General features: G+C 39.2%; 1 protein-coding gene across 3 annotated transcripts in view; it reads left to right on the plus strand.

Moving 5' to 3' along the window:
- ncanb (neurocan b) overlaps positions 1-20,756 on the plus strand; it is a 175,786-nt gene that overhangs the window by 120,429 nt on the left and 34,601 nt on the right. For 2 of the 3 annotated variants that reach the window (XM_076880012.1, XM_076880011.1), the window contains exon 11: positions 9,599-9,718. In XM_076880012.1, coding sequence (XP_076736127.1) covers positions 9,599-9,718 — 120 coding nt within the window. The remainder of the gene's footprint in view (positions 1-9,598; positions 9,719-20,756) is intronic. The other variant, XM_004554883.3, reaches the window with a different exon arrangement.

Below are 20,756 nucleotides of genomic sequence, written 5' to 3' on the forward strand. Positions count from 1 at the left end.
GAAATGCATATACACTAAGCCTATGTTTGAACTAATTTATTATTTAAACAGAACCATTAAAAAACACTGAACCTGCAGCTGGAAGAATTAATATTAAAACAGTTTGACATAATCTGTCAGTAATGATGATCAGAGCTGTGATATTGATAAGTCTGATAATTCGCACATTTACTGTTATTGTCTTTGTCATGTGTGTTCAGTCTGATTTTATAACTTATGTAACAGAGCCTATCCTCGTTATAATTAAATTATAAAAACAGATTTTATTTAATGTCATTTCTCGTGTTAGACTAAAGAGCTTAATAGAAGGATAGTTCCAATCTTATAACCGTGGTATATATTTTATAGCATAGTTACTAGACCGCTAAAATAATATACTATGTTTTAATGCATAGTCCTTTGCTGAAATATTGATTTCTTTCTCGAAGCCTTTATTGCCCCCTAAGTGAACTGTCTCTTTGCTGTACTCTTCCTATTTTATCCCGATTCATAGCCATTAAATAATGATTGTTTTTCAAGTCTTGTTTATATAAAAAAAAGAAAAAGAGCTTTATACTTTTTATTTGGCCTCAATATTCAGAAACACGCAGGCTGGGGCGAGTGTTAAAAGTGTAACTCTCTCTGCTTGAAAGTAGAAAAAGACCCTCTGGAAGCACAAGCATGTCAGATAGGTCGACCGGGTGATGGAGTTGAACTTTAGCGTCACAATGCTCTGGATGAGTAAGCAGCTAATAGGAATTTAATCTGATCTATTGAACTGAGAGATAATCCAGAAAGGGAAATGGGGGAAAGGCTGGACCATGTTATTCTCCCACCCATTTTCTGTTGACTCCCACTCTTATTCTCTCTGTATCTCTCTGTTTCTTTCTCTGTCCCTTTTCAATTATTCATACTATGGTTTTGACACATGCCTGCAGTAAGCCTCCAGATATTCTGTCAAGTGACACCACCCCCAGTTTGTCTGGCTGCTCTCTCACTATCCTCCCCCATATTCCTCTCTCTATTTCCCCTTCCTCCATCCTCATAACTCACCAGCTCTCCTCAGCTACACACAGGAAGATGAGGATAAACAACAAGTGGAGGTCAAATTTTCATCTTGCAATCAGAAACAGCCCCATTCAAATGATGTAGTTAAACCTTAATTTGATATTTTTCATCACAGTAACTTATTAAGTTTTTGCATTCATTTGCTTCCTGCCGATTCAATTTAAAATACTGGCTCAAATAAAAGCTAGTAGGGTCACGAGTTTGTAAGCGACACACAGAAATTACCACAGTGGCTGGCACCTGTTTATTCCTCCATCCATTTCTCTGCCAGTAGATAAGTGGAGCACTGCTCTCCTCAACTCCCTGGAGACTGTACTAGTGCCCAGGCCTGATTTGGTTGTGCTGGGGAATGAGCCAGAGAGTGTGGACACACATACAAATTCTCAAATCCAGTCTCACACACACACTGCCACCTGCTTAAGTTGGATGGTCCTCTCATTAAGTCAGCCGGGCGGACATCGAGTGGATAGGCCCTACCGCACTTTGGCCCTCATCTCACTGTTTAAGGAGAGGAACAGTGTTTTCATGGCTATATAGAGCACAATGGTAATATTATATTTTTTCAGCAGCTTTAGATTTAGCATCAAAAGTTAACCTGAATGTTTGACCTTTACTGTGCTGAATGATGTATATAGTTCGGACTGCTGCAGGTACAAGGTTTAGCATTGTTTTGTGACAAGACAAGCAGCTTGGAAACCAGTGATGGGCAAGTAGGTAATTCCCACAAGTATACAGTGCAAACCTAGCCTCCAGCTCTCATTCACTGTGAATGGACTAGGAGGTAAAGGGCAGCCACTGCACATTCATACAGCCCTTCTTTTGAATAAGTAGGAAGATAAAGTAACACCTACTCAATATAGTTTAAAAAATGAACTATGTAATTAAACTTTTATACCAATGAAAATGTAGTTAGCAAACCATTTTAGTTGGACTTATTCTTTGGGTTTTTACTGAAGTCCTGTGATACCCACACAGTTATTATTATACTTTTAAGAAGCACATTAACATTTTTACAAATGATCCCTCATTTTTTAATAACTAATAGGTGTATGTGGGATATTTTACTCTTACTCGGTGGACAAGGTGATAGCAAATGCATTTTAGGTGTGTTTTTTTTCTTTATGCTTTTAATGTAGTGTTTCTCAAATGCCTGATTTCCCAAAATGTTTGATTGATAACTGTTTTATTTAAAAAAGGCTGTGTAAAGTCTTACTTGGTTATTTTCCCTATAGATATATATGTTACTTTAGTTTCACTTCATATTTGTCAATTCGTTTTCCATGCCTCCAGTGGCTCTGCACTTGAGAAACACTCGCTTAATCCAAAGTGACAGCAAATTTGAGTGAAGCCTACATCTATACATGCTCTATTAGGTCTTCAGCTGCTACTCCAAAGCTCTGTGTCATCAAGGTCACAGAAGTCTGAGAAAAATCTAGACAAAAGACTAGTGTGCTTTTCCCCAAGGCTTTTAAATTGGTTACAAGAAGATGAAATTACCTCTTCAGAAACTACACAGGTTGTTAACTCATGTTTATAGTGGAATTTTGTAGTTTCTCTTACAGTGCTTCAAATATTACCTCGGCATTACCCGAGTTAAGCTCATATTCACGGGCAGACAGGTTGGTCAAAGTATGAAGCTACAGAGGAGGATTTACTTATCCTTTTTAGTCATCATTCACAAGTGTGAATCCATCCAGTCTATCGTTTTTACAAAAGAGCTAGGACTGCATTAAAGACTAGATACTCAGGCATGAAGTAAGAAATAGATGTATATTTTTAAGTACTTTCTTCCATATTTTTAGGCCAAAATTCATTCATGTGTGTGCACTTTTCTCTACTGTGAAAAAGGAAAAGGAAACCCATTTCCTACATAATCTTTTGCTTCTTTTATTTGGTCTCACTGAGATCCACTCTTGGTAATTGTACAGCGATGGTCCAATGCTAATACAGAATATGCGCTCTCTCTCTCGCTCTCTCTCTCCCTCTCGCTCTGCCTTTGTGTGTGTCTGGGGGTGTGTGTGTCCCTCAAAAAAGAAAAGAGGTTAATCAGAATACTGCCATATCCATAAATCCCATTAGAACTGCAGAGACACTTGCACTTTCAATTTAATTCCCTAAAAGTGTAGCTTTTTAATTAATACTTGACTCTTTCTGGTCAATAGTGCATATATTTTTGTGAACATGTCATCAGAGGAAACTGTATATACAGTGGTGGTTTTGTAAAAATAATAAAACAATTAAACAGGGTGATACAGAAAAATACCTATATTGAATGACTTGTACCAGTGGATTACAAACACTTTATTATTATGTTTCTTTACTTGAACATCACGTTTGTCTGCTTATTCAGTTAGACACTTTGTTAGGTGCACCCATTCAGCTGCTTGTTAACTTGAATCTCTAATCAGCCAATCATTTGACAGCAACTCAGTGTTTTAAGTGCATTAATCTGAAGTTCAAACTGAACATCAGAGTGTGGAAGAAAGGTGATTTGAGTGACTTTGAACATGGCATGCTTTGTTGGTGCCATATGGACTATTGTGAGCATTTCAGAGGCTGGTATTCCACTGGGATGCATTGTCTCAAAGCTGGACACATCAAAGGTGAAGTTAGTATGTAAAGAGATCTGTGAAAAGATCATCAGTGGATTAAATATCAGGATATTATATGCATATTTCATAGATGATTATCCAAAGTCAAGGATATTGTCAGTATCTGTGACAAATACACAGATACCAATTCACTGCCTAGATAGTACCATAGTTTAGTGCTTTTATTTCAATGAGGTTAGCCATCTCTATAGTTTATCATTTGCAGAGAAAATATGCAGTGAGTAGCAGTTCTCTGGTTGAAAATGGCTTGTTGGTGACAGAGGTCAGAGGAAAATAGACAGATTGTTTGTAGCTGGCCTCAGCACCATAAATCAACACTTGAAGCAGATGGACTGCAGAAGCAGAAGACCACACTGTGAACCACTCAGATGCGACCAGAACCTGAGGATATAATTCAGCTCAACAAAACTGGACAACAGAAAATTGGAAAAAACATTGCCTGGTCTGGTGATCTTTGTTGCAACATTTAGGATTTATCGTTAAGAATTTGGTGTAAGCAACATAAAAACACAGATCCATCCTACCGTGCATCAACAGTTCAGGCTGGTGGTGTAATAATGTGGCATATGAATATATTTGCTGGAAGTCCATCCCATATGACCACAGTGTACTCATTTTCCCGCATTTCCAACAGGAAAACCAGAGGTGGGAAACAATGAAATTCAAGTACTTTACTTGAGTATTTATTTTTTTGAGAACTTTTTATTGTACTCCCTAAATTTTTAAAGAAATATCTGTACTTTGTACTCTTTACATTTTCAAAACAGGCTTGTTACTTTAGGTTAATTTACGTCTTTTATACCCAATTGGCCGGAGGGAGTGCAGGTGCCCGCCGTATGTTGTGTACGTGCTACTTCAGCATCTAGCTAGCACTACTGAGGAGGACAAAGCATGAAGCGAGTGCCATTTTTTTAAGTGGCATTTAATTTCAAATTCAACGTTTTTATCAGCTGAACAAACATCAGAAAACACACAAACTGTTTGTTTGGAGTTTGGCGCACAGTTTGCTGCTAGCTAAAGGTCCAGCTGCTGGATTCACAGGGAGACAAGAGAATGAGAGCTAACGTCGCTCTGAGATGGAGAAAGATGTAGGAAGACAGACAGAGAGGAAGAAGAGTGGTGAGATTTAAAGGTAAAGACTGCTCACTGATAAACTGCAGATTTAAAGCTTACATGTCATTTTAATCACATATTGAATTTGTGTATTTATAAATTATGTTTTTTTTTCATTTTGTGAAACGTCCTGCTAAACAAAGAAAGCTATACTAGTTGTGTGTTATTCAAATGTTTGAATGAAAATTCTGGGTAGTTATGTGAAGGATAAACAACTGTATAGGTCTAGTATAAAGATAGTATAAAGGGTATAGTGTCAGTGTAGGGGGTGGACATCGGACTTTGATACTAGCTTTGAAACATCTGATGACATCTTGTTGGATAAATCCACAAAGAGCAGAAGGTTAGCTGATCACAGCCAGTACACTACAAAAGCCTAATGAGGCTCACATTAGTAACTGTGAGATGTTATTCTTTTCCGTGCACTGAGCCACTAAACAGATATTAGTATTCCCCACCTGCTGAGTCCCACTGTAACCTTTGACTAGACTAATTTTATTGTTTAGGTGTATGCGTTTGCCACCTCTAAGGATAACACACCATGTCACTAAGCTTGTCAATGATTGTTAGTTCACTCTACTGAAATGAGCTCCACAGTCAGCATTTTGTTGAATGCCAAAAGAATTAAGGCAGTTCTGAAGGCAAAATGGGGACCAACCAGGTACTGGCAAGATGTACCTAATGAATCGTCCAGTGAGTGTATATACAGTAAAAGCATTTTGTCCTTAAATTTCTTCAGATTTCTGTGAACCTGACAACATGAAGCTATTAATATCCCCTGTGCTCTTGGCTCTCAACTGAGAAAATATCTGTCGTCTACTGTGGCCCCACTAATAGCTCATGTACAGAGCTGTACTTTATTGACCCTGTTGCTCCTAAAATCCAAGGGGTGCCTTGAGTCTTCGGCTTAGCTCTCTTCTGCAGTGCTTAATGAGACCAGATGCTGGCTCATATTAGGGTTCTTTTTTTTCTTTGAACAGCTGTACTGGCAACCTGCTCATCTATTGGCTCGGTGTGGCTGTGGAAGGAGAGACATTTTCTGGAGTTTCTGAGAGATCGGTTCAAATTATCATTTTTTTGTGCAAATACATTTTATGTTTGCATTCAGCTACACTGAAGATACTTAAACTCACGTTTTTCAATTAAACAGTTCTGTGTAACCATGTTTCGGTGTTTATGATACGGTGTTTATGTTTATGATACCAGTCTCCAGCTGGTAAAGTCAGACTAGGTATCAAAATATTCAATGCTGATTTAGAGATCATATGTGTAAAATGGCCTGGTAAATGGCCTGTATTTCATTCACACACTGGTGATGGCAGCTACATTGTAGCCACAGCCACCCTGTGGTGCACTGACAGAGGCGAGGCTGCCGGACACTGGCGCCACCGGGCCCTCTGACCACCACCAGTAGGCACAAGGACACAACGACCGAGACTGTCCAAGCCAGGGCTCGAACCAGCAACCTTCCGATTACAAGGCAAACTCCCAACTCTTGAGCCACGATCGCCCCTACTATATCTTATAGGTTAACTTTTAACTGTCTCACTCTTTTCTCTTGATCTCTCATTTAGATACAAGCTAAATTTCACTTGCTAATCTTGGTAGCGTATTACTAACCTTTACTTTTGGGCATTATATTGTAGTGATGAAGGAAAAGGCACAGAGATACTGCTGTAACATTTCTTTCATTTTGCCTGTATTTTCTCTTATGATACAGCAAATGGTACAGCTTTTGAATTTCTGTTACACTGAAATATCTTGATGCATGCTCAATCATCCAGGTAATGAAATCCAAGAAAGCTTATTCTGTTCATCTGGATGTAGCGTTGGAAGAAACATTTGTCACTCATCCAGGTGACTTAAATGAGTGAGCCAGTGTTGATTGTGTTCATCTCGATGAACACAATCAACTTTCTGAGTGTTACACTGAGAGTTGGCCCTGTCTACTTTATGACTGATTTCACTAACTTAATCACCCCTGTGCCGTTCACAATGGCTGAGGCCTTGTGCGTATTGCTATCTCATACAGCGAAAGCAAAGAGAGAGCTGCTGACTTTTTGTTTGGCTGTTTAACTCACATTTACAATAATGTGCTGAAGTGTTGAATCACCCCTCATTTATTATTTTTTTGGCTTCTAAGAAGACAGCGTTAATTTTTTAAATGTGGTTTTGAACAATAGTTCTCTGGGCTTTTCCAAGCTGGACTTTGATCACTTTTTAACTCATCTTCAGTCCAGTCTTTCACTTTAGTCCAGGGGCAAACAAATGCCAGTGAGAACACACTTTTACAGACATACTGTTAAATTGTAAGATAATTCCCAAAGAGCTAATAGCTTAAAAATTTACCATATCTCAGTACACTGTGCAGTGTGTTCTTAAAAAATCAGAGGAAACTGGACACTTGGAAACTGGAGGACAAAAAAGAAAAAAGATGTGGCAAGCCTAAAAAAAAGAAAAATCTGCAACAGATAAACAGTATTTGAAAGCCCCCAAAAAATCCAATTGAGACCTGACACAGGCCGACGATATAAATCTGGTGCTTTAGTTGATTGCGCTAGTGTTCAATGAAGCCTCATCAGAAATGGTCTCAGTGGAAGGGTGGCTGTCAAGAAGCCATTCTTCAGATTTTGATCCACCATGAATTCAACAGCTTTATTTTTCAGCAGCCATCCCAAACACACTGCCAATGCAGTAAAAGCAAGCCAGATATAAATAAACTTTTTTTTAGTAGAGGACTATACAGTAATATTGTATCATTATACTTTGAGGCTTTCATTGTAGTATCTTATTGTATATCATCATTTCTCTGAAGCATATGTGGCTGTGGGTACTTGCTGTTAATTTTAACTTTATTGATTTCACATTAGGTTATTTGACAGCTAATAACTTACATAGGTTGCATTGCTAGTCCAGTACTTCACATGCCATTTGGGTTATTAGTATTGATCCGCCCTATCCTGTTTAGCAGTTTATAAAGCATTTAACAGTCCTGCTGCAGTCTCCAGCTGTTTAGTGTTGCACTTTCTAAAGATTGTGAGAGTCATAAAAGACAGATTCAAACCAAAAACGGTGAAGATGAGCGATGATAGTATAGTTTGATTACTGGCACAGTAAAATCAATTGTATAACAACTAACTCTGATAACTCTTTGCAATACTTCACCAGGAATCGATCGGAATAGATTTCTTTTTTTACTTGTGTAGCTCCCCCATTGGTTTTCGCTTTCCCATATATGGAACTATAATCCAGTGACACTGGTGTGTTTGTTTGTTTCTTTTAAAAGATCAAACCTCCAATTTGAATGAAATTTAAGCAAAAGAGCTGAGCCAAGATAACTCTGTTGACATCAGTTTTTTTTATTTCAGTGAAATTTGCCCTTATATGCACTTATAATAACCTTTTACATATCAAACTTCTTGATAAGTTCCTGAGCATTTAAGATAAAAAAAAAATTAACGATGTGCTGCTTTAAAGCCAAACAATGATAAAGCCTTTCCATTCACTGACCCTTAAAATTTGGACCAGCCACCCACTTATAATGTCAGATTATCTGTGCCAGACCTAAAGCTCATTTTAATGGTGTGGGAAGTGTTTACTCTCTGCGTATCTCTGCTTTGTTATTTTGTTTCTTCGTGTACTTTCTTTTTCCACCCTGTCGTGACTCAGACAGAGGCAGTTATACACGGATTTCCAGTGATACACTAAACCAAGCATCTCATTCCGGTTCCTCTGGCTGGGTCTCTACCTCCTGCATCAAATTCAGCTTTTGATATCAGCCAGCCCAAAGCGGGGCACCAGCAATGAAGCTGTCATGCTGTTTTATCCAAACAGACTCTTCCGCCCCAAACAGAGTCTGCCTGCAAAGCCGCTGTAATCCAACCCTGAAACTTGCCAACTTCCCAGACTCACAGAATCGTATCACCTCTCCGAATGGCTTTCTCCACCCATCCTTGTTTTCATCACCTCTCCTTCCTAACTCTGCTCCTCTCCATGTTTGTCAGTATTTCTTTATCCTCTCATCTTCCCTCAGTCTTCTGTCTTTCCGCTGCCTCCCTCCTCTCCCTTCACCTTTCCTCCCCTCCTGTGACCTCTTGCCAAAGCTCCAGGGATTCACTCAGTTGTTGTGATGGCAGAGGACTGTGGGATACCAGCTACAGTTTTAATGATTTTGCCCCCAGGCACAGATCAGCCAGAGAAATACAGCTACCATTTTTCAACAGAATGGGAACTCTCACCCAGGCAACGCCTCTGTGAAATATGTGTGAATTTGGATATGCCTGTGCACAAACATCTAAACTTGTTTTAATATCACATTCTAAGCGATGGCTTCGGCATTTTGTTTCTGGTCACTTTGAGAAATTTTAAATTGCATTATTATACATGTTTTCATAGCTGCTAGCGAGATAACTTTTGAGTGGGAGCAGTGTTGTTGCTGAAGTTGGAAGTTCATTTTAACTGTTTTTCTTTGTTTTCCTCCATGCCGCTTTGTCTCTCTTCATAGCTTCCACCGTACTCTCCCTCTCTCTTTTGGCTCAAGTTTGACAGCAGAACTGCGGCACGTCCTGCAAACACATTGCAATTAGCATCATGCGCTTCAGTGCATCCCAAACCGCTCGCTGATGAAGTTCAATCAATTCGCTTTAATTATAACTTTCTCAGAAACAGCTCTAATTTCTGCAAAAGTTTGATCTCTCAGGGGTTTTTTTTTCAATAACAAGCTGTGGCAGGTAGTTTAGAAAAGTAGCCATTTGGAAAGTGCTGTTTATACGTCTATGTTTCTGTCTAATCTCACTCACCTCCTCATGTTCTCTCTCTCCCTGCAGACATTGATGACTGCCAGTCGAATCCATGTCAGAACGGAGGAACCTGCATCGATGAGATCAACTCTTTTGTGTGTCTTTGTCTGCCCAGCTATGGTGGCGCTACTTGCGAAAAAGGTAAAGGTAAAAATGGGATTGCTTCCCCTTTTACTCATTAGTTCATTTTAGTAAACGCTGCATGTGTGCAGGGATGAAATACATTCCCTCTTTCTAATTTCTATTAGTTCTTAGCTTACCTTAATTTTTGGATCAACCGGAAACTTTAAAAGGGGCTTCTGGGACAACCTGATTATACAAAATTACAGTAGTAAAAATGATAAAAGGAGTTTTTCAGCATTATTTCCAGAGAGTATATTCCTAATGTTAGTAATATTGTGCTGTTGAAAGTAGCTACTCCAGGATGAGGATAATGCAAAAAAAATACAGAAGAAAAACAGAGCTGTGCAGGACCAAAAGGAAGAGATGATGAAGGTGGAGAAGCAAGGTAACAAGCGAGGATAATAAAAAAAAGAAGACTGGGTATTCCTCTGTGTATATGCAAAAGAGAATAAGAAGATGGTTTAAGACCAGTATGTGGAGACAAAGGTAGATTTAGGAAGATGGAGTTAATGAGTTATGTGTCAGTGAAGACAGAGGAGATAGAGGAAATGGAGAAGGAGGGGGTGAATGTAGACAAAGAAGTTGAGGAGGGGGAGACAGGGAAGCCCTGTGGCATAATGTATGGGTTTATAGAGAACACCTGCGTCCAGCTGGTTTTGTTTCTCATTATGGGAATTCCCATGTGAGAAAAGGGGCATTTCATGGAAACGTGGCCTACATGTCACTGCAGAACACCACTGAGGGGTACTTACAGCTACTGTTTGCATTAGGGTTTGCTTTGAACAGATTTTTACCCAGATTCTACGACAGACATATTATTGGATATTTTCTAATGTAAGAACCGTGTAATCAATGCAGTCTAAAGAAAAGAAGGTCACATAACGCTGACAGTTGAGACTGAAAATGAAACCAAAATTGAAGATAAAAATGGAGAAGAAATGTGTACGGCCCTCACCATGTCTCAGGTTAAAAACAAAGTACAGTTATTGCATAAGTACCTTTGTAGTCTCTCAGGCAGATGCTTGTCTAAATAAACAAATGCCGATTTTCTTGGAAATCATTAGAAAGACATCCCAATTAACTTTCCTGAGAATCTTGATAAATTTCAGGGTTTCTTAAGCATGAAAATAACCTAGAATTAGTTGTCTCTGTATACTCGATACAGTGCAACCAGGGATTTCTCATAAGTAAATTGGCTCATTTGTGAATGAAGACAGCTGAGCTGACGAGTTTTAGGTAGAGGGAGAGTTAGAAAATTGTGCTTAATTAAATGCAGCCAAGCTAAGTTCCTGCCCATTCAGGTTGACCTTTGACCTTATCTCAGAAGAAGAGTTGTGTCTCTGAAGATGTGTCTTTTCTTTTAATGCAAGTTTTGCTTCTGGTCTCTTTTGCTTTTTACTACTCTTTTCTGATCTGGGACTTTGAGGGAACAACAATCGATGCTGCGCAAAGAGCGGGAAGAGAATGAAGCACAATGGACATTTTAAATGTTGAAAACTTTAGTTTTGGTTTTGGCAGGTTGCAAAAAGAAAAGTAATGACATGTAAGCAGAACAAAAACACAAAGCTCCAAATTAGCTCTGCTCTTTGACAGCGTGCAGGTTAGTTTCCACAGCAGTTTGACACTCTAGTCCTCACTGACACATATTGACTACTGTATACTGACTTATACTGTAACATTTCTGCTCATGAATTAGCTCTTTTCTTTTCTTATGTAGGTGCTTTTCTGTACATCAAAAGTAAGACTTAAAGTGTACACTGGTGTTTATCTATTAAACTCTTAGTCCCTTTTCTTTTCTGCACTGAGATAATTATTAAAAGAAAACTAATGCATTACATTACTTAATTACTCCCAAGAGACAATAATTTTTTACGCTTCATGTGACATTATTTGTGCGTCACTCTTTAACATAACCTAAAGCGCACTATCATATTATTACAAGTTAACAATGTAAGCCTACAGCCACATGCCGAATCAAATGCCTATCCCAATGAGAACATGCTTACAATCTTTCTTTTAGTGTTTAAGTTTGAATATAAAAGTTGAAAATCATCCCAAAGAGATTTCAATTTAACTTTCAATTCAATTTCAATTTATTTATTTATTTATACAGCACCAAATCACAAAAAACAGTCACGTCAAGGCACTTTATATTGTAAGGTAGACGCTACCGTAATACATACACAGAAAAACCCAACAATCATACGACCCCCTATGAGCAAATGGGTGTGGCAACAACTCTGATGTAGCAAAGTTGTTGCCACAGCAATTCTACAGTTGAACTATGTAAAGGTAAAAATGGAGGCTGCAATATGTTGGCTGTGTCAAAGTCACTCACCACTGACTTTGTTACCTGTTGAAGATCGGGCTGTGGCCGCTGTGCTCGGGTCTGCATACAGACAGACTAAACATCACTCTGGGTTCTTCACCTACTGTAATAGTATGTCACGATCCTGGGTCTTATGACCCAGTGTTTTGAGTTTTAGTTCATTTTGATGTTTATAGTATGTTTAAGCTCATTAGGTCTCCTATGTTCATTTGCTTATTAGTACCCCCTTGTGTTTCCAACCCATGTTAAGTCTCCCCTGCTCTTCATGTGTTTCATGTCTGTGTCTTACGTTGTCAAGTTCTGGTTGTCATGTCTGCGTCTCATTATGTTTCCTATTTTATTTTGAAGAGATCTCGTGTTTTTATATTATGGATTATGTTTTGAGTCCTTTGTTGTACTGTTTCTTGTTTCCCTAGGTCTCAGTTATGGTTATCATAGGTTTAGTTCTTTGGCTTTGTAATATGGCTTCCCTGTGTTCCATGTTGTGTCTACTGTGACGTTTTTGTACCATGTTTCAGGTTCCTATGTTCTGTCTTCCCAGTTGCTGTTAAGTTTACAGGTCTAGAGTTCAGTCAGTGTGTTCCCTGTTTTACTTTGAAGGTCCGTGTCTCATGTCAGTGTTTCTAGTTTTGCTTCCCTTGTCTCGTCCAGCCTGATTACTCCCAGCTGTGCTCTCCTTCTGTGTCTCGTTCCCTCGTTATCCCTCTGTGTATTTGAGCCCTGTGTTTCTCTTTGTTAGTGTCGTAGTCTCCCTCGTGGCCTGTGAGTCAGTTTATCCATGCCCCAGTTTAGTTTTGTTATATTTTTGTGCCATTCTGCAATAAAGCAGCTTTTTGAGTTTTATTCCTGCGTGGTGAGTTTTGCGTTTGGGTCCTTCTCTTGCCTGCACACAGCCGAAACATGACATAGTATTCTGTCTGTGCAGATGTTTGCAATGAGCCCGTTTTGTGTTAGTATAATGCAGCTGTTTCTGCCCTGGGTGTGATTTGCCATGTACCATAACACTCGTCCTTTTGTGGAATAAAAATAAATGTACTGTCCATATCTGTGCTCCTGAGAAGTCATAGACTGATCTACCATGTTCCTTCTTCTTTCACACAAACTGAAACCAGCTGATTTTAGTGTAATTGTGCAGAGGGAAAAATGCACCTTTGACATTTTTTTTTTTTTTGCTATCCACCTATCATGCAGACAACTGAAGATCATTTGTAATGAATATTGGCATAATTGTAACAGAAATGTGATTATTAATTTAGTACAGTAACACATTACTTTGTAAAGCAGTCCACCCAGGATTTAAAATCTTATTATAGTTTTTATTTTTTTTGAAAAAGCACACACAACATAATTGAAAGCAATGCAACACACACTACAGAACATTGAGCTTAGCATTATCTCAGAGCAACACAGATGTAAACAATAATGGAGACTTTGGTGCCACAGCTTGCTGCAGTAAGAAACAGTAAAATCAGAAGGCTGAAGTTTGGATGAAAGTGCTTGGAAGGATGCAGCTTTAGTGAGAAGTGATGAGTGCTGAGACTGTGTGCAGTTATAGTTGTCAAAAATAAGTATGTTAGCTAACATTAGTCTAAGCATCAGCTGTTCCAGGACTGGCATTGTACATAAAGTCATATTTGTTGTGTACTAAAAAGCTTTTACTCCATTTCAGCTGTCCAGTGCTCCCGTACAGTAGCTTGTTGTTTTACAGTCACTATTTCAAGTGCTTTCTCATTCACTTCTGTCTGCTTGTAGACTGAAAGTGCTGATTTAACTATTACCATGCTGTCATATTGCAGATTTTAATAAATGTCACAGATGTTTGATGTTATTGAGATTCTTTTGGAAGGTTTCAAATGAGTTTTGTAAACCCTTTACAATACCACTGTAGGGCATTTTGACTTGAATATATTTCTTGAAAGTCCAACAACTTCATTCACAAGCTGTGTTAAATCTTCTAAATGCTGCCTTTAATCTCACTGGTCCCTGTATTTTCATTAGTTCTCATCTACCTCTTTTTGATCTTTAACCAGAGCAAATGTTACTTTGGTCACAGCATTTGTAATTTTCCTTGAGCTTATGATTGTCTCTTTAATATTCATTCACTTCCTCTGGTGCAGATCATGAATAAACAAACAAAAGAAAAACATTTAGGCATAGTTTAAAAGTCCCATAAAAATGCAGAGCTTCTTCAAATCAGGGTTGGTTATTAAATGCTTGATTGATCTCACGAATTAGACTTTGATATCCTTCAATATTGCATCTATAAGACATATAAGAAAAAGTGTAGTTTTTTCTTTGCCAAACACAGAGTACCTGAGTGCGCCTGTCGTTTGACATGCACACGAGCTCTGCGTACGTTTCCTCTCCTGCTGCGTTGCTGCCTTCATGGCTGATTGGGAGCAGCAGGACTGATTGTGTAAATCTAAAGTCTCTGTTTTCCTGTCGCTTTTATCTCTCGCTGCTCTGCACTCGCAGAAATGTGGGATTCAGCTGTGAAAAGTGCGATTCGCAACAGGCGTCGCTCTGCCATTTCAGCGTGATCTCAGTTTGATATCCAGAGGGAGGTCTCAACTGCGAAAGAAACGGCAGAAATGAACTCATTTGTTCCGCCGAAGCTTCCATCCATTTAAATGTCATCCAATTGGTCCCCGTCTCACTAAAGTGGTCCGGGTTTTTTTTTCTGTCTCATTGGTTGTGTGTACTTGAGTGCAAGTGTGCATACGTGTGTGACTGTGCTTGTACACGTTCAGGTCTATGTGTTGTGAGCTCACAGCCTTGGATGCAGGGTAGATCCAGTCAGCTACTTCCTCCGGCCTGTTACCATGGTGATCCAATCTGAGAGTCAATAATAGTAAGTTGACAGGGCTGAAATCCTTCAGTGAATGTGCCGAGGGAGAAGGAGAAGGCTTGTTACTGTGCAATTTTAGCAATTCTATTTACATTTCACATTTTATTTCTTTTTCTTGAAACAAATTGTAGAGCTTTAGATTTCAGAGACATTGTTGATAATCTTGTCATTCGTAAAGCCTTTAGCAGGATTTGCTGTGTAATAACTTAACAATCCATACTTATGCAGATTTTTTGTTGTTGCCAGCAATGAAAGGAGATTTGATAAAAAGAATAGGAGGTTTGCGCTTAGCTAACAAAGACACCAGTCAGTTGTTTCACTCGCGTTGCGCTGTTGAGTCTGTCCCGCTGTAATTTGGCTCACTGCCTAATCAGCGGAGGCAGAAACCACATCTTGCTTGGCTTGACTGAAGTGAAAAGTGACGGGCAGAGAATTAACTCCCATCAGCTTCTTTCCTGCTGTCTGCTTTTTTTTATTCACTCCACAGTTCTTTTCCCTACATCTTTCTAGGGAGAAAAACGACATAATGTGTACAGCTGAGAGTGTGGATTTGTTTCTTTACTATTCCACTACAGCACACACCTGTGTTTCATGTCAGCTTCATTTTTGTTGTTTCCTCTCCCTACCTTTCTGCTGTCACTCCCTGCGATTCTGGCATCCTTTTGCGCCTCTCATCTCCGGTGCACCACAGGAGTCTTTGTTACGCTCTGCGAGTGTGTGTTTGTGTTTTTGCCTGTGTGAGCGCATCTTTGTCAGTGTGTCTGTTTGGGTGCATCTGCTGTTTTGTGTCTGTGTGTGTGAAGTTTCACAGAGCTGTGAAGTTACAGATCTTTCAGCTAAACTACCTTTACTCAGCCATCAAACACTCACATGTCCTAGCGTTTCTTTTGTGAGGATCCTCGTTGACATTATCCAAAATTCACACTCCCTTAACATGAGCCAGAACTTTACTCTTAACCCACCAACAGGCCTCTGAAGAGAATGAGGACCAAAAATGGTCATCACTTTGCATATCAAAAAAAACATATTACATCAATCCTCAAAAAGAAAAAAGGCACAAAAGTATAAATGATCTCAGATTCCCTCTTTTTTTCTGTTTGTTGACAGATTTATTGACAGAACTGAAGGAGTTAACTATGGACTGTTAAACTAAGAACAGTGTTGTCAGGAAATGCTGGAGGTTTCTGTAGGCAGGGAAACAGGCAGTTAGCAAGGACCAGGGAACTATAACAGTTACTGAAGACTAACAGTGATTAGTCCTGTGACCTTTTGTGGAGATGGAAGCAGGTGATGTTGGGAGGCTTATAAGCAAGCAGTCAAGTTGTGACTGAAGGTGAATTTGCTGGAGAGTGGACAGGTAGTTGACAAACAGTTTGATTCCACTGTGGAACGAATTCCAGCATGGATGGAGGTACGTAACCTGCTGCATTGTATTCTGCACTTCTTACTGGAATGTGGGAAACAACTCCAATGAACCTGCATACACAGGTAACTGGAAAACAGGCATGCAGAAAGTGTTACATGCTAGAAAAATGCAAGTGCAAAGACTAAACTGGGAGAACCAATATCCCACCACTGCTCACCATCTTGAGCAGTAGGTCAGTGCTTAAAAACACAAAGTTTGATTAGGGAATGCGTTGCAATTGAGCGACCGGATTGCTCCACCTGTAGGCAGAGCACAGATGGACCCACCTCTCCGCTTGAGAACAAAGAGTCAGCAAAAGGGAAAGAGAGGAAAGAGGAAGGAAAATGAAAAAAACAAAAACAGTGCATGCCTGGATCCTGACAACAGTCTATGAATGTGTACATACATCCCAAAACAGCCAAAACACTTTACCTATCCATGTATCCATCTAAATGCAATGTTTTCCTGCATGTCTAGTTATTAAATGGTTGCTTAGATTGCAGCTGAACACTTTCATTTAGGCAGTGAAGTCAGTGTGACACATAACAAAGTTACAAAACCAACAGCTTAATAAGTTTAAAATCCAATCCACCGGAAATAACTTCTGACTCCCACTCTCAGTGTTCCTTTATAGAACAATAATCTACAAATTAGAAATAAAAAGCCTGTTTTAAAAGGATTGTGTTGCTAATTAATCCCACGATGTCTGGTTGCTGCTTGGTTATCTTTGAGAAATGTGTTTGCTGCCACCCTAAACACACAGAGTGCCGGCAAGGAGTGGTTCACATGTCATCCATCTTCTCTGACACCCCTTTCTGTTCCTCGTACGCCAAATCATTAATATTTATTGTGTGGTTTTTGGAAGGACGTGCTATAGCTTAGTAGGCTGCACAGCTGTTAGCGGAAAGCGTGACCGCTGAGTGCTGGTTGAGCACATAAACAAGCATGCCAGAAGTTTCTCCCAGAGGTGTGTTGGTGATGATTGCAGCCATCAGAAAGTGCAGCAAAAACATCACATGCCACAACCATTCATTGAAATCCAATATAAATTCAGTGGAAGTCAAATTGTTCCAGACAGGCTGGCTCACCTTTTCGACTGGCATACACATTGTCAAACACACACAAGCATACATTACATATACGAGCATAGAACTGAAATACTAAGTTGTTTCTGACAGGAAAACAAAAACTCAGAGCATTACAGGGAAGGGGAAGCAAAGTAGAGCACAACCCTCCCAAAGAGGATGCCAGGTGAATCTGGGACAGAGAGCTATGAAGACTTTTGAATATGTCAATTCCAACAGCAACACCAGTGCTGTAGATTGGAAGAAGACAATCTAGTGAAGCCTACACACTGCGGCTAATGAGGAGCAGAGCAGTCTGAGTCGACTAATAGTAGGAAGTGTCTCAGAAAGCACCAGATGCAGTCCTCCAGTCAATCTGTCACTGCTCAAGTTTTTAAATCACTTCCTCACACTAACTAATTTCCTCTTATACCAGTTTAGCTTTTTCTCTTGCTTACACTGAAACAGATTTTCTTGTAATTTTGAGTTAGGAGGGATAATAATTTGTGCACTTTTTTACAAGGATTGTGGGGGGAATATTTTTCCTCTGTCGTCCCAAAAAAAACTACCCACATTCTGCACCTAATGATTTAGGTCCACTGTCACCACCTCACTAACCTCAGTGGCCTAACCCATCCTCTTGTTAATGTGCCTTAAGCACAATCTATTCATAATTTCATGCAACTTCATACATTAGTCTGTCTACGGGCTTTTGGAGAGTGTTACTACTAGAAAGCATTTTTTAGAAGTATAGAAAACATACTTCGGCTAAACTGAAAATGACTAATATTCTGATGGTTTGGAGATAAAAACAGAGGAGAACTTTGCTCCTCATCTTGGTTGCTGCATTAGATATTACCCAGTTTTTACACTTGTACTGCATCCCTAAACTAAAAATCTGAATTTCCCAGTGGAGCTGTATGTGAGTGTGTAAAATGTGTAATCTGAATCTGGGAGACTGATGATTAAACTGTCTTTTATCCAGTGAATTCCTTGGGAGCGAGTGGCTTGCTTTATGCACACTGTGGCCAAGCAGCAATTTCACATAAAAAGTATTTCCAGTTGTGATAAAGTGTCAGATGCAGAAAACCTCCTTCTGTGTGTTACATGTACAAAAGGTCAACAACTGTACAAACATTATCCTAAGAAATATTTAAATCAGTGTGGTATACAAAAACTGGTATACAAAACTCAGTTTTCAAGGTCATTCTTTCAGATTTATTGTATGAAAGGTGTAATCAAAAACAGGATTTTAATGTATTTTTAAATACCTTGATCTGTAATGGTGCATAATACTAAGTAAAGCTTTAAAATAAGAAAAAGTACAATGTGCAGTAACTGTGTTCAAAGTGAAGTGGATTAAAAGCAGGAAGCAGCATAAGATGGAAATAAAGTAAAAGTATGTTAAACATAAATAAAGTACTTGAGTGAATGTACTCAGTTACATTCCTACTGGTTTAATGGCTTTGATACTTCCCATACCTCCACTCCAAACACCTTCCTGTATTTAAATTGAATTATGTAAGTGCAAATTGTTGAGAAGACCAATGAATGCATGGAACTTAAAAGCCAGTATCTCAGATTTTGTTTTATTTTTATTTAATTTTATTAATAGTACTCTCTGAAATATATAGTATTTTCTAAGTTTAAAATGAAGGAGACTGCTTTGTATGATGAAGAGGTCAGGCATTGTTGCAAAAGTCAGCGACCAAACGCTGTATGACTAACAAGTAGTAGGCCCGGGTTCAAGCCTCGGACCTTCACAGCATAAGAGATTGTGAGGCAGTTATATTTTTTTTCTTTGACGTGCTGCAATAATACAAAATCTATAAAGTTATTCACACATTCAGATTTCTACTGAGTCAGATTCATGCCAGGTTTTGCCCATTCCAGGCCAGTTCGTCTTCATCACGTCAAACTGGCCTCTTGGCAAGATGATTCCATTCCGGAAATCCTGTAGGTCAATTTAGATGTTTTCTCTACTATTATAACACTAAAGTGCAGTGTTGCGGTGTATTTTCACTGCGTCTGAGACAAACAAATAGAGACAATGTGTCTTGGTGTAATTTGTGGTGGAGCTGCAGCCTTTCTTCTCTGACTGAGACAAGCAGAGTGTACTGAGAGTTTACAGCTACACTTGTTACTGTAAGTGCAATCATCACAACCTTTGTGAGTAAAACCCAGACCCAAATGTTCATCCAAATGGTGATGAACTGTATTTCTAACTACTTTGCCATCCACTCCACTACATTTACGTGACAGGCATAAATGTAATGGACTTTATGCAAATGATAACTTTATTTACCCTGCTAAACAAGTACTTAATGTCTTCTTTTTATTGTATGAGCTTACATTGTTTGCCTAACAGACTGGTCTGTGTGAACAAGTTCAAGCTGGCCAGTAGTTACAGCATCTCCTCCAGTCCCATAATGGTCACAAAACACTGCCTTGCACTTACGTGTTTCAAAAAGACCACAAGGTTAAAGCAAACTGTTAAAAAACGATCTAAAATGAAAGCTGGCTGTGTGTGACTAAACTGCCAGCTCAGTTTGTCACTTATCTTCAAATTTTCTAAATTGTTTTAAGCTTGGCTCCAGGCTAAAACAGCAGCCACCCCCACTCATTCTTCAGCTGCATTAGACGGGTGCTTGCTACATCAGCTGCAGAGGGAGGGGGAAGAAATGAGCGATAGTGGCTGATGTCTGTCTTCATCATTTCTTCTAAACTTCAGTGAACTTCATGTCAGAAATATGATTTAGTTTTCTGACATTTTGCATTTGTTTCTGGTGAGTTATTATTTTGTGACTTGGAGGGTTGCCCTAAACTGCTCTGGAAACTTTTACTGGTTCTTTTCGTTATTCAGAGTATTAAAAAAAACAATTTTAGGGGGATCACTAAAGTAAAGATAATATTATATTTGTAGACCTGGTTAATAGTGTTTCCTTGACTATATTAAAGCAGAGAACCACTGCCATCTTCAACCTGCATTTTCAGAGCCTAAGCCCTCCAGAAACTTGGAGAATATTTGTCTCTACAGTCTTGGTCTGCCACTGTACCCTCAGCACTTTGGCTAGACATGTGGTAAACAAGCCCTGGTTTGCTGTTTAAGGTCAGCCTCTTCTTGTTTAGGTGAGAACGGAGACGTTGTTTTGATTCTGACAATACTGCTGCTGTCTAAACTGGCGAAAAGCTTGACTCATAATTACATTTTGTGCATCCTGTGGGTCTTTAGAGGCTATTACCGGTAATGAAGATCCAAGCGTTCAAATAATATGTCGACCAAGACATGTGCAAGACTGAGAAGTGAGGGAGCTGAGGCTTCTTGGATTACCTTGCCCACAGCAATCTCCTGAAGGAAAACACGTGCACAGTGAGAAAGTCAGGTGAACGCACACAGAGGCAGGTATTTACATAAA

This window comes from Maylandia zebra, linkage group LG23, assembly GCF_041146795.1.
Source record: "Maylandia zebra isolate NMK-2024a linkage group LG23, Mzebra_GT3a, whole genome shotgun sequence".
In the NCBI taxonomy this organism is placed as follows: domain Eukaryota; kingdom Metazoa; phylum Chordata; class Actinopteri; order Cichliformes; family Cichlidae; genus Maylandia; species Maylandia zebra.